Here is a 14,826-nt window from a genome sequence, read left to right on the forward strand (position 1 = left end):
AGGTGTTCTTTGTCATGGAAGTATCTTATTTCCCCATCAATTTTGAAAGATAGTTTTGCAGGATACATCAGTCTAGGTTGGAAGTTATTTTCTTTTAGGGCTTGAACTACTTCACTCCAGGCTCTCCTTGATTTGAGGGTTTGTGTTGAGAAATCTGCTATGATTCTGATGGGCTTTCCTTTGTAGGTGATTTGTTTCTTTTCTCTAACTGCTTGTAGAACTTTGTTCTTCTGTTGGGTTTCTGGAATCTTAACTATTATATGCCTATGTGTAGATTTTTTTTTGATCAAGGCTAGTTGGAGTCCTATATGCCTCACTTATCTGTATGTCAAATTATTTTGCTCTGTTTGGGAAGTTTTCTGTTATTAATTCTGTGAACAGTTTTTTTTTATGTCATTTGTACTTTCTCCTGCTTTTTCATGGACTCCTATCACTCTTATATTATTCTTTGCAACATCTAGGAACTGTTGGATTGATTTCTCATGGTCCCTTACTGTTTTTAAGCGATCTCTCTTTTCATGGTCACTGACTGCCATCCTGTCTTCTATATCTGGTATTCTGTCTTCAGATTGGCTCAGTCTGCTGTGTATGCTTTCAATAGAGTTTTTAATCTCCTGGATATCTGTTCAAATCTGTTTCGTGGATTCTATTTCCTGTGTTGGGCATTCATGGTTTCCATCATGGTCTTGAACTCATCTGTTTTTTTGTCTGTTTCTATTCTAGAGTCTCTAATTATGTCTTTCATTCTGTTCACCATTTCTGTAGTTATCTGGGAGATTATTTCTGTTTTGAATTTTTCTAGAGTCTCATTCATCTGTTTTGTTACTTCCTGTGCTATCAGTTCAGGGTGTCTAGGTGGTTGATTATCAGACTTTTCCACCTCCTTTCCCCCAGAATTTGGTGGGCTGGAAGACTGGGTTTGTGCCTTGTTTAAATGTCTTCTCATTTCTATTTTTGTTTTCGGTACTGTCCTTGTTTTAATTCCTGGGTTGATACTTTGATATTGCTTTTGTAAAAGTGTCTTTGTTGCTTGTATTTAGAACCCTTACAGAATGATTGCTTCTCAGAGGTGTCTTCCAGATATAGCTAGTGTTTAGATTTTGGTGTCTAATGACTCTGAAGCTATCTCATTTTCATGATACCAGGAAGGACAACTGATTAGATCAATCACAACACCTTACCCCAAGTGATACAATCAGCAATGCAATAGCATGAAGCATAGCTGAGAAAATAACAATTTGTGGTAGTTACTAATCTATCACCTTTAACTGTGTGAATTAAATCAAAATCAACGACCAGCACAAAATATGTCTATAGTGAATGAACTCTTCAATATAGCAACTTTACCCTTCAGGATGGGGACTTAGAAGAAGTTGGGGAAGGAGGGATAGTTAGGTAGAAGGATAGGGAAAGGTTAGCAGTGAGGACAGAGGAAGATCACACAAACTCTAGGAAACTGTTGAAGACAAGAGGAAAAGACAGAATGAAGGAACTAAGATGAGAACAGAACAACCTAACATTAATAGGGAGACTAGAAACTGCGTTTACTTTCCTTTAAAACAAATGACAATTGAGAGAAGGAAAAAGAGAAGAAAAGAAAAAGAAAGAAGAAATCCAAATTGGGGCCAGAACAGGGACACAGAGGCAGAAGAACAATGTGGGAGAGAGAGAGAGAAAAAGAGAGAGAGAGAGAGAGGGAGGGAGGGAGGGGGAGGGAGGGAGGGAGAGAGAGAGAGAGAGAGAATTTGAAGAGTAGAAAAAAATTAAAAATTAAAAATAAGAGAAAAAAATAATAATTTTGAGAATAACAAATAAAGAATAAAAATGAAGGGCCTCCTTCAGGGTATGTCTCTGGTGTCACAATAGACAACATGGGCAACAGTGTGCAGATATAAGTCAGTGAGTCTCAGCAAGCCAGTCACAGACCCATGAGATTCAGGCTGAATTCTGGCTGCAAGTCCCAAGGTGAGTTTCCTGTCCTCCTGCAGGATTGAACTCTGCAAGGCTCTACTGCAGGTTCCAGCTGCCCTTCCCCTGGAGATAGTCCAGATTCCAATGGGAGGTGATGATCACTCCAACTTACCTAGCACAGTGGTCTGGTGTGCCTTTATTGCAGAGATTCTCTTCACTTTTCCAGTGGGCTTCAGTTTTCATCAAGGAGCCTGAGAGAGGCCCTCTTTCTGTTGTTCACTTCTGCTCCATCTTCTGGAGCTCAGGACAATGTCCTTTATGACCCCCTGTGCCTCTGCAGTGTGGAACCAGGTAGCAGCACAGCCAGGAGGCCGGGGGCGGGGGGGATGGTTGGGGTGGTGCTGTTGGCGCCCTCTCAGCTCCCCTTGTCGCTTGGAGGTGGAGCTCCACCCAACAGCTCCATGCAGCAGCTCTAAGTGGCTGAAGTCCTCACCCATCTGCTCGCTCGTTGCTCGAAACCAACTTGTTTTTCTTGAGGATAAGGATAAGTTGACTGAAATGTTGGTGTTTTTCTCATCTCCTTTTCTGAAAACAGACATTTTATTGAGCAGTGTAGTTGTAACTTGTCCACTGAACCTAAGGCTGCTCTGCTTGAATAAATTTGAAGCTCAGGTGAAATTATCTATTTGTTTTCCTGTTTATGAGATGGATTTTTGGTGTGGCTGGAAGAGAAGGTCTTCCACACAACTTTGAAATTGTATGGAAGAAAGACTGTAAGGGACTAAACTGGACTTCAGTTTTATTTCTCTTTGTATGGGAGGTAAAGGTGGTGTCTTTCAAAACAATAGTGTGGTTTAGAAATAACACTAATCATCCTTTATTTGAATCTTTTCCTTCTTAAGTGGATTATTTTAGATGTGTGATATGAGTTTAGTAAATAGAGAGGCACTTAGGGAAACAAGCTATTTGAGGCCTTGGTAAATGTGGGCAATTGGTATTGGTTCCCTTGCTATCATTTGCTGAGTAATAAAATTGCTTTCTAAAAATACATACTAAATTTTTCCCTTATTTGCATTTTTTCTTTCCTTTGCCAAGGGGGCACACACACATATTTTGTCCTGTGTGATACATTCAGAATGAATTTTCTGAAGAGCCTTTTCACAACCATTTGAGCACACAAAATGAGTGAAGAAAAGCCATAAGGCATCCACTAAAAAAGTGAAATGAGGCTGGTGTGGTGGCCACACCTGTAATCCCAGAACTCTGGGAGGCTGAGGCAGGAGCATCATAAGTTCAAGCCCAGCTTGGGCAATTTAGTGAGACCTTCTCTCAAATTAAAAAATAAAAATAATAAAAATATTTAAAGCAGGCAGGGGATGTTGCTCGGTGTGCAGCCCTGTGTTCAATTCCCGGTACTGAAAAGAAAAGTATGTTTTGTGGAATTTAAAACTGCTTCTTCTATGTGAGTGCATAAGTCAGCTTTGCTGTGGCTGGTACAACATGCGCTGCACGACTTAGAGGAGGAAGTGGTTTATTTGGCTCCCAGTTTCAGTCCGTGCTCAGCTGGTGCCAAGGCAGAAACATCGGAAGGGAGTGATGGAACAGAGCTTCATGGCGGCCGGAAGCAGAGCCAGGGAAAGAACACCAGGGACAGATACACCGCGAAAGGCACATGCGCACTGAGCCACCCCCTCCAGCAGGGCCCCGCCTGCTAACAGGGCACTCAGCCAGGCACATGAGTGGTTAATCCACCGATGAGTACAGCACCCCCTTGATCCAGCCACCTCTCCAAGAGTCTCAGTCCTGTCACATTGACAATTAGGATTAACTGCCACATGGAGGCTGTTTCAAATACTGTTATGTTTAAGAAGCTTGGGCATACCTGTGATCCCAGCACACAGGAGGCCAGCAGGAGAATGGTGACCTCAAGGCTGATACAGGCTGCATAGTGTTCACAGCCAAAAGCTAGCCTGGAAAGAAGCAGAATCTTGGAGAGATTTAAGCATTTGGCTCAAGGGCACACGAGTGTAATGAGTAGAGTTGGAATTTAAAAGCAAAAGTCCTTAGCCATGGCAGGCAGGCAGTTAACGGTGCGCATCTACTGTGCTTTCTTGACCCAGCCCTGAGCAGCAGGTGGGCAGAGTCCTGGTTTTCGGGAGGTTATAATCCTCCAAGGGTCATCTTCCTCTTACATTCACCTCCAGCCCTTGTGTATACCAGGACTTAACAGTCCAGTTAAGAGAGTTACAGAAAGTTAAATATTGTATGGCTTCTCTTTTATGTGAAACCTAGAACATAAGTAAATAAAAGAGTTAAGCAAAGGAGAAATGATAGGAAACAAAAGGCAGACTTGTTCAAGATGGAGAAGGGAATGAGGAGGAGGTGGCAGGGGGGTATAAAGGAGCGGAAATGATCCAGGTATGCTATACCAGTCCCCCAAACAAATGTAACTGTGATACATTGCAAACATACACTAATAAAAATATATTATCCCCCTAAGAAAAGTCAACAACATTGCAGCACAGTTGAAAATCTTAGACTTTCTGCTCCATAACCCCTCCTAATCTTAAGTTTCTTTCTTCCCCTCTTCTGTGAAAATCTTTGTCCTCATAGCCATAGACCTCAGCACCCATGAGACTGTGAGGCACCAAGGAGCCCCATCTGCAGGAGTCCCAGTCCCTGGTGCTACCTGTAGCTTTTAGGCCACGGAGGTATTACAACCCGGCAGATTAGCATCTTGTCAGTCCTGGGAAGCGTAGAAGCAGTTTTGTTGAAGGTCAGCCATTATTGCCTGAAGCAGTAGAATTATTATTTCTATTTTAGACCTGAGAAAAATCTACCTGCTGTTTGCCAAATGTGGTTCTCCAGTCAGGACCCAGTCCAAGGCTGGGTTGTTAGGACCACCTAGTGTGAATCATCTGAGTGAATAGCTTTAGCCTTAGTGTGGGGAGTGTGGGCGAGTCAATCTGTTTATTCTTGCTATTGTAAGCCAAGCTTGATTCTGCACAAGAATGACCGCATGTCATCTCTCTGTTCGTAATAATAGTTACACAGCACTGAGCACGTGAAAGAGCATGATTTCCATGTCTTTTCCAACAGCACCTAAGCCACCTCTATTGTGAAGCCTTTCTGGCTTAGGGCACACTAAGTGGACGCTGGTGAGCTCTGTAAATGAAATCAAGAAACAGGAGGTTGGAAAGTCTTTCCAGAACCATGCAGTGTCCCATGTGTAAGTCTAAGGTTTCCAGTTTCAGATCCTCCAGAAACATTCATTTTCTTTCTCTTCAAAGATTTTTTAAAAATTTAAGTCAGAATTTATTTTATTCTAGTTCTTTTTTACTATTCTGTTTTTGCAGCATGTAACAATCACATTCGTGCTGGAGAATTGGTACCTGTATGTCCTTATTCAGCACTGGCTGGTGCAGGAGGAGTCGTTAACAGTAAAATGCCCTTTTCTCCCTTCAGAATAGACTTCTTATCCTTACACAATCACAGGAATATTGGGTTCACCCATAAGGAGATCAAAACAAAACCCCAGTTTAAAAATCAGTGTCTTTGCAGCCTATTAAGTTAAAAAATACTACACATGTGGATTTATTTTAGATATTGAGCTCAAGTTTTGAAATCCTGCTACCCCTTTTGTAAAAAATGCTACTTGTGAGGATTCAGATGAAACAGGCCTCTCGGGAGAGGAACTACCGTTTTTTATTTGTAGAATGCAAATAGAATGTAGGCAAATGCTTAGAGCTATTCAGTATGTGGAAAGCACAGAAAATATCATTTGTCTTCTTTCCCCCGCTTTATGTATTCTGTGTCTTTTCTGCCACTTGGCAAGGCAACATTTAATTTGTCAGATTTTCCTCAGAAAATAGTCTAAGCCCAAACATACAGGATTTATTTTTTTTTAATCAAATTGTTTTTATTTACTGTAGGCCCTCATTTATTTACTACAGGCCCTCATTTTTCGAGAAGGAATATGTCATAAAATTGTTTTAGTGAACCACCATGATATAATACAATGGGCCAAATTATTTACATATATAAGTCTTTTTAAAGCCTCCAACAATTTCATTCTATTTTATAAATGAGGCATATTATTTAATGGCTCAAAGTCATATAAAAGTGGAATTCAAATCCAGATGTGAAAATCTATTTTATACCATTTTGTGTTAATTTGCAAATATAAGATCTGTCTATATTTTATTGAAGAAGAAAGGAATTGTAAATAATGTTTTAAAGTTATTAAATAAAGGCAATCTAGTAGAATAGCTAAGCATATTGATTTCCTGGGTAAGTATCCAACAGAAATTTTAAAATGGTCATTCTGGGGAAAAAACTGGGATTGTAAAAGGGGCAGCTGTTGGGTTCACTGTAAGCCCTTTGGTACTTTGAGATTTTATTTATTATTTGATAAAAATTTTTAAAGACTTTATGAAAAACATGATCTAGCATATGTTTTTCACAGGCATCTTGAGATGCTTTAAATAGTAGATTAGGAAGAAAAACTGGAGCATTTTTGTAGTCTGTATCTATTATTATAATGTGAAATTACAGTAAAAAAGCATTAAGTGAGCAATGACTATATTCAAAGTCTTGTTCTAGGTTTGGTAGGAGACCAAAGATGGATGCGATTTGCTCCTAGCTTGCAATGTGCTCCCATAGGTGAGGGTGCAAGCAATGAGGACACGACCTAGGTGGGGAGAATTAGGGTCTCCTGCTGTCCCTGTCTGCTCCATACTCTGGTAAATGCTTCACCTGCCTTTTAAAAATGGGAAGCATATATAGGAAAGGATAAAACATAAGTAGCTGTGGGCTCAGTGGACTGAAAAGTGGCATTTACTTATTAGGATCTTCCTGAAGCAGAGAATTGGAGGTGGGTCTTTACAGAGATGAAATGGGAGAGACGCTGGTATATTTGCTAATTGAGAAACTCATATTTAGAGCTCTTTGTTGTTGTTCCTCTTGTGCTTAGCTAAAATCCAAGTTAGATAAAAGTCTAAAATGAATTTTAAACTATTATTTGCCTACTGAAGACCTTTTATTAAATGTAAATGCCATTATCAAAGTTGGCTTTATTTTAAACATTGCTCACCCCACAAAATTGCCCTGAAGAGTTCAGTATAACCACTCCGATTCATCACGCATGAGAAAAGCTAAAGCTGATTTGGGAGGTCAGATGGATTGTATAGCAATTTTAATTTTTAAAAATTGTTCGGTATGTTTTTCACATGTTTGAGGAATCTTTTTAGCTTCCTTCTTATGCAACATTTTTGTTTAGTTTCCTTGGTGTTGCACTTTGTTGCATGTTACTTACTAGGACTTTTTGAGGTCATAATTTAAAGAGTACCACTCTGAAACTGTGACATCTTCAACCTCTCCTCTACTGCTTTATAGCTTTGTGGTATTTTGTTTGTTTTGTTCTAATTTTGGTTGGGGGAGGCATTTGGTATCGGGGATCGAACTTGGGACCTTGCGCTTGCGAGACAGGCGGTGGAACCCCTGAGCTAAATCCACAGCCCTTGTTTTTGTTTTTTGAGACAAGGTCTCCCTATGTAGTTCAGGCTGGCCTTGAATTTGCACCAATCGTCCTGCCTCAGACTTCTGCCTCCCAAGTGTTAGAGATATCTTTGACTATGGGGAAGAACTTGGATTCTTAATATTTTAGAAATGATATCACAACTATATGCCTAATGATAAATAAATATAAAAAATACAAAGTAGACATGTCACATTCCATGTACAGAAGTCACCGAGTTCCTTTGACTTAGGCAGTGTTGATTGTCGTCTCAGGGATTCCTCTGAAGATGTCCTCCCACACTGATCACCTCCAGTTAGGAAAGTTCTTGTTTTACCACACCCCGTACTTTGTCACTCCAGGATTTAAAGAATGGCTTACCGCTAGAAGTTCCAGCCCTGACATTCTCTTTATGAAAGTGGATTCTGTATTCTAGAGCAGAGGGTCAGAAATGCTTTATATATTGGAGATTCCAAATGTAGTCTTTATGTTTATCGTGAAAAGGATGTGACATCCTACAGTTTGGAGCTGTTTGATTTACACAGTTTAAGACTTGCATTAAATTGGATATTTAATATATATGGTGTAGTATTTGTAGCCTTTTAGATCTTGAATTCTGAACTCTAATTACTATTATATTTCATTGTTTCAGTCTGAATTTTTTAATGTCTTTTAAGTTATAAAAATGCTTTATGCTTTTGTGAAAAATATAGAAAAGATAAAGGATAAAACAAGACAAAAACTACCCATAATTTCACAGCAGGTAATAACTTCTGTACCCATTTGGAATATTTTCTTCCTGACTGTTTTTCTAGTCTAGTTTTTTTTTAAATATGCTTAGGGCATACCTATACCTAAACTATAAGGTTGTGACACTATAAGTATCATCCCTTTTTCTATAGTATTGAATGCCTGTATAATTTTCTCATTTGCTTGTGTCCCTAAATATTCTTTAAATGTAGAATGTAATGGTCTATATGCCTCCTTTATGTTGTTTCTTTTGTGTCTTCTTATGCTTCTATACTGACCCATGGTTTAAAAAAATATTAAAACTTCATAAAATTGTAATTATTAAAAACTGTAGTTATTTAGCAGTCATACCTACTTCTGGCATGGATTTATGAGCTCCTGAAAGTGACAAGGAATAAATAACTTGAACTTCTGGGTATTAGTGCATTCTAGGGAGTCACTGTTTTGTTAGTCATGCAGTGGATTTGTCTTGATCTGAAGGATTAGACTGTGGGGTTATTCTATGGGGTGCTATTACATTTATTCTGTAAATCCAATCTCTTATTTTCAGTAGTGTGCATTTGTGAGAGCTTCGACACGGGTGGTATTAAAGCCTAATTGGTAAGAGCATGAAGCCGCAGCCTCTGTGTACCTCAGGGTCTGTGTGACTTGGAACATGTTGCTCCATCCCAATGCCCCTCCTTTCCAAGGTTAAAGATGGAGAAGATAAAAGACACAGCACAGAGCCCGGCAGAAGGGCAGCGCTGAATAGTCTTATTATTTCCTTGTTGCCACTGTGAGCTCTGACCACTGAACAGGATGCAGTGACTGCCCAGCCAGCAAAGACATTGAAACATGTGAGGACCTTGCTCTAGCTCTTTCAAGCGTCTGTCCATGGGAAGAAAGACAATCAACCTGTTTTAATTGAGGCCCGAAGGGAGGTATCTTTGCATGTCCTGTCTGAGAAGCTGTCCTCCAGGTAACTGCAGAGCAGTTTGTCAAAGCTCACCACTGTGTCTGCATGCTAAGGTCCCTGGGGACTGGCTTTCAACAGTGGTTTTTGACAGTGGCTGTGTTCAGTAGCAGGATTTTCTCTCCATGAATGCCAGTGCTGCTGTAATGGCTGTCATGGATGGAGATAATAATACAGTTGCTTCCATTTATTGAGAATGGACTCTGACAGCTAAGAGCTTTTTTGTGCATTATTTCATTTAATCCTCATGTATGCTTTGTGAGTCTGTAATTATCATTCCTATTTTATAGACAAGGAAACTAAGATTTAGAGAGTTTCAGGGTGACCTAAAGAGTTCTGATGCTGGTCTCTGTGACTCTAGAATCTGAGCTCAGAGCTTTGCTTGTAGCCCTGGGTATTTGTTTCATGATTACTGCAGGGCCTCTTTCATTCATCCGGCCCATGTTTTCTGAGGGCGTCCTGTGTGCCAGGCACTGTTCCAGGTGCTAAGTCCCTGCCCACCTGAAGCTCACCTTCCACTCTATTAATTGTGAGCATTTTCCTCCTAGAATGAGTATCCATCTGAAGCAGTGATTGTGTCTTCTTCCTGAATTTTAGGAATGTAACCAGTAAGATTAAGTATACTTTTTGAGCTCAGAAAGGGATCATTTCTATGAAGATTCCTGTAGCTAGGGCATGCCCCATTTTATTCATCAGGCCACATCAGTATCTATTTTAGCATTGGCTTTTTGCTTTTGCCAACTCCTCAAATTGGACACGTTCTTACTAAGAACCACTGAGAAAGTGTGTGACTGTTAATGATAAAGCTACTTCTCGATAGTTTGGTTCTTTGACTTCCTTGAATGTTCTGTAAGTATACGGAGCAGCAGAAAACCTTTTCTCCCCAGTACTGAGGATTGAAACCAGGACATTTGCTCCACACTACGTCTCCAGCTCTCTGTACTATGGGGCAGGGTCTCACTGAGTCACCAAATTGCTCAGGCTGGGCTCATACTTGCAGCCGTCCTGCCTCTGCCTCCCCGAGTATTGAGACCTTCTTTGTTGAGAACACACCCAAATCATCACACAAACCTACTGCATGGGGTGTAATTATTTCATAGAACAAATAACAAGATTCTGGTATAATTGAAAAATAAAAGATGTAACAGGGAGGTCCAAATGTGAGGGAAAAATATTGATACTGTATTATCAAGAACATTAAAGTCCTTCCTAAAGAATGAATTATTATAATTTGGAAGAAAATGGTAGTATGATGCATTTGTGTTGAATGTCACTTTTTATCCTCACGCAGCTGAAAAGAATTTTAAATGTCCTTGAGTGGAAGTTAACATGTTATCTTGTTCAGCCAGGAAATGTTCAGTAAACACTATGAAGTATGTCTTATTGTAAAAAAATTAGTTGGTTTATTTTTGCATTGGAAATTGAATTGAGCATTTTTTGTTCCATAAGGAACAAATGGAATGTGTTTGTTCCTCGTCTTCTTTGTTGGTTATTGTTTTGTTTTGCTGCTGTTGTTGCTTTCTTTTTTTTTTCAAGTCGTTTATCCAAGTAGGAGGATAAACTAGCTGTTCCTTTGGATTTTCACATTGCTTCTCCTTGGGCCCGAGCACTGGGCTCTCTGATACCCGATCCAAACTCCGTGAATATCTTTCATTTCTCCAGAAGGAGGTGTGGATTTGCAAGGCTACCAGCTGGATATGCAAATACTCCCTGACGGCCCAAGGAGTGATGTGGACTTTTCAGAGATTCTTAATGCAATACAAGAAAGTAAGTTTCACTCCAATTTTAAATTCACCATGAGAGGAGAAACTGTTGTAACATCTGGGATGGGGATAAGAAAAGCAGAAACCTTCAATGCCGAGGTTTAAAAAATAACGATAAAATGATGTCCTGGAAGAGACACTGTAAAAAATAATCTTGAAAATAGAAGAGACAGTGAAATGGGAGTTTAATTTTGTGAAACTGAGCCACATAATATTGGGGTTTTTGAAGAACCCTGTAGCTGAATTACACATTTTGTATATTTAGTATGCTATTTGGTAAATTTTCAAGTATTATAATATTTTAGATGCCTTGACTAATTATAATAAAAGAAAAACCTTTAAGAAAGCAAAATACCATTCCTCTGCCCAAATGTAAGAAGTTAACATTGATCTGGTTTGCTGGAATCAGGAACTTAGTCCCCAAAAAGATGTTGGAGTCATTGATAACGGGCCATGTCTCACAAGTGAACCCCTGTTTCTAAGCATTTTGATCAATCAAGCTTAGCTCTTCTTAGACTGTTTTATTTGTGTTCTAGAATTTTCACTAAGAATTTTATCATAATCAAAACATTTACCCAAATTCCAGGTTTAGCAATGGGGAAGTCATTACACTCTTGTTTCATTACCAGAGCTCTAATTCTGGATGGTGAAACTCCTCTCTTAATATCAAATAATTAAGTGTCAGTGTTAGATTTGAGGGGTTTAGATGTGAAGAGCCTTGTGTAAAGAAACATGGGATTTTTTTGTACTTTCAGTTTTGGGGTGTTGCATTTCTGTACTAATTGTATTTATTTATCTTTTTGGGTATGGAGACTCAAACCGAGGGTCTGCTACATGCTAGGCAAGTGCCCTATCACTGAGCTACATCCCTAGCCTTGTAGCAATTTTCTTATGAATAATTTTAATAGTCATCTGCATTCCTCACTATACTGTTTTCTTAACTTCATAGCCCCGCCTGGGGTGGGAGGAATGAAGTAACAAAATAATCCTACAGATACAGAGGTCAGACTGAATGACCTGGTGCTTCATTAAACTTCTTCGTGAATGCATTCAGTTCAGGATTTAAACACAGTGAGGTGAAGGATCCTGAAAGTGAAGAAGATGAAGCTACTTTTGAGAGAAATATTTTTAATGAAGAATACAAGAGTCATTTGTTCTGGCTCGGCAATCCTTGTATTTGGTTAATGAATAAGCGAGAACCATTTCTCCCCCCAGGAGAGTAAAAATCAAATTAATAGACACTGAAGAGAAAATAACTTTTCATGCAAAGTTATAAAATTATGTAATTATTTCATTTGATTTGAAAGATGATACATTGGGGCTGGGGATTTAGCTCAGTGGTTCCACCGCCCACCTCTCAGGCACAAGGTCCTGAGTTCAAATAAATATCCTTTTACATTATGCTTCCGCATAGAAATGTCTGTTTCTTAGAAAGCAATCAGGTTGTTTTCACTTTGAACTGCACAAGATATTAGCGGTAAATGGTTTTATTTTCCATAAATTGGATTTTTATACCAAAATGTTCACCAATGCTTTCAAGTACCTATGCCTAAAGAGTGACTGGCAAATAGCAGGTGAGATGGACAGACAAATGGATGGATAAAACAATTCTTGTTTTCTTTATGAGCTTTACATCTAACAGGGAGGCCTGGAAAATCAACTTGAGTTTGGCCAGTCGCTCTGAGACACTGTTGGTATACATGAGGTAAATTTGGGGTGTGCGCACTGCAGGAAAAAATAATGTCAATGTATTTTACAATATAGATGCATGATGGGAACATTCTTGCATCAAAATATGAAAAGGTAAGAATAAAATGGTTAAAAGCCAAAGGAGTTTATTGTTCCTAGTAATTCTGTATTTAGCAGAACAAAGTCTGACATACAATTATCTATTGATTATCACAGATTAACCATAAATCTTGGGAAGCTGAATGTGGTTTTTTCAACTTCAAAACAATATACAATTACTGAATATTTCTATCTCTGTCTCTGTCTTTCTGTCTGTCTCACACACACACAACACACACACACACGCACACACATACCCCACACTTCTATTCTAGCTTGATCTTGAAGGTTACACATACATGACCACAAAATTCTAAAAGAAAATTGAAATTTAAAAAAGTTAAATCTTTCCATCATCTTCATAATCTCAGCAAAAATATCTGTAGGGGAGAAGTTAAACTGATGTTCAGAGTTCTGTATTTTTCACATCAATACTTACTGGTCCTCAAAGCTTTCTAGAAACAATACCCTAAGATACATCCCTTCAAAAACCATGCTATGCATTTTTATACTTAAAAATTGCAGAGAACTGGCTAACTATATGAATCCTATTCAGAACCTAGGTAGAGATTGAAGGTACATCAATGGCCTAAATCACAAGAAAAGACTCACCCTATGTAGGCAGCTTTGCAGATCTACTTCACATAAGACTCATTTTATAATAAGAGAATAAATAGATTACTTCTCAATCATTAGAAAATGTGAAAGCTATAAAGATCTTGATTTTCATTTTAAAGTGAAGTAAAATTTCCATTTTCTCATTCTGAAATTTACATAGAACATAATCATAAATTTATATTCCTCTCTTTATAAAGAGATCAGCATTCTAAAGTATAGCAGTTAGCATCATATACAAACATGTCTTTGTGAAGATCTGATAATAAATAGTACCATAAAAATCATCCTTTATAAACCTTTAGTTTATTCTGATATAAGTTCATTTGGCCCCTCAGAACATTTATTAAGTTCATTTCCAGCATTTACATAAAAGCCAGCTTTTATCATTTATTGAAAAAAAATCTTAAAACCTTTGAGCACTGTACAATCTATCTTTTTTTATGGTACCAGGGATTGAACTCAGGACCTTGTGCCTGAGAGGTGGGTGGTGGAACCACTGAGCTAAATCCCCAGCCCCAATGTATCATCTTTCAAATCAAATGAAATAATTACATAATTTTATAACTTTGCGTGAAAAGTTATTTTCTCTTCAGTGTCTATTAATTTCATTTTTACTCCCCTGGGGGAGAAATGGTTCTCACTTATTCATTAACCAAATACAAGGATTGCTGAGCCAGAACAAATGACTCTTGTATTCTTCATTAAAAATATTTCTCTCTAAAGCAACTTCATCTTCATCACTTTCAGGATCCTTCACCTCACTGTGTTTAAATCCTGAACTGAATACATTCACGAAGAAGTTTAATGAAGCACCAGGTCATTCAGTCTGACCTCTGTATCTGTAGGGTTATTTTGTTACTTCATTCCCCCCACCCCAGGTGGGGCTATGAAGTTAAGAAAACAGTATAGTGAGTGGGTGGTTTTCTCCTTGGCATTATTTTCCTTCCCTTTCTATTCTCACCCTTCCCTCTCCATCCCAAGATGGCGGCCAGGTCCCTTGAACTCTTGTTTGGGCAGAGTTTCGCCTAAAGTTCCTAGTTTTTGCTTTCTGTACATCTGAGCTTCCAAGGGGCTGATGCTTAGGCAGAAGTAGAAACAGAGAGCAGAGCAGTTTTAGAGCAGGACCCTCAGAGTCTGCAGTAGTAGCGTGGATGAGGGCGGGATAGGCTCCCAGCCTCCAGCAGGAGTGCTGGAGGGTGTGGGAAGGTGGCCCTCTCATTTTTCTGTGTCTTTATCATATCCCCAATAACTTGAACAGCATGGAATGTGGTTGGTGCTTAATACATATTTATAAATGGATGGTAAATGGATAAATTTCACTGTAGATTCGGGAGGTGGGCAGCTCAACAATAGGCAATACATTTGGAGATTTGAATGGTGGTCTCACTAAACATTCCTCTCCTAAAAAGAAAAATTGCTTTAAAATTGTGAGGGAACATGAGAAATCAATCCAGCAGCTGCTAGACGATGTAAAGAAGAATAACATAAGACTGATTGGAGTCAATGAAGAAAGAGGAGAGAGTGCAGAT

The 14,826-nt window shown here is 38.9% G+C and overlaps 1 protein-coding gene across 23 annotated transcripts in view; it reads left to right on the plus strand.

Moving 5' to 3' along the window:
- Ano4 (anoctamin 4) overlaps window positions 1–14,826 on the plus strand; it is a 366,091-nt gene that overhangs the window by 172,167 nt on the left and 179,098 nt on the right. For 19 of the 23 annotated variants that reach the window (XR_015443559.1, XR_015443558.1, XR_015443557.1 and 16 more), the window contains one exon: window positions 10,791–10,895. The exons of the other annotated variants lie outside the window; for them this stretch is intronic. Coding sequence is in view for 16 of the 19 variants with exons in the window: in XM_013072270.3 (XP_012927724.1) it covers window positions 10,791–10,895 (105 nt within the window). In the remaining 3 variants the exon portion in view is untranslated. The remainder of the gene's footprint in view (window positions 1–10,790; window positions 10,896–14,826) is intronic. 23 annotated transcript variants of the gene reach the window in all.

Source organism: Heterocephalus glaber, unplaced genomic scaffold (assembly GCF_053883595.1).
Source record: "Heterocephalus glaber isolate CG9 unplaced genomic scaffold, H.glaber_assembly_v1.0 deba00001572, whole genome shotgun sequence".
Classification (NCBI taxonomy): Eukaryota; Metazoa; Chordata; class Mammalia; order Rodentia; family Bathyergidae; genus Heterocephalus; species Heterocephalus glaber.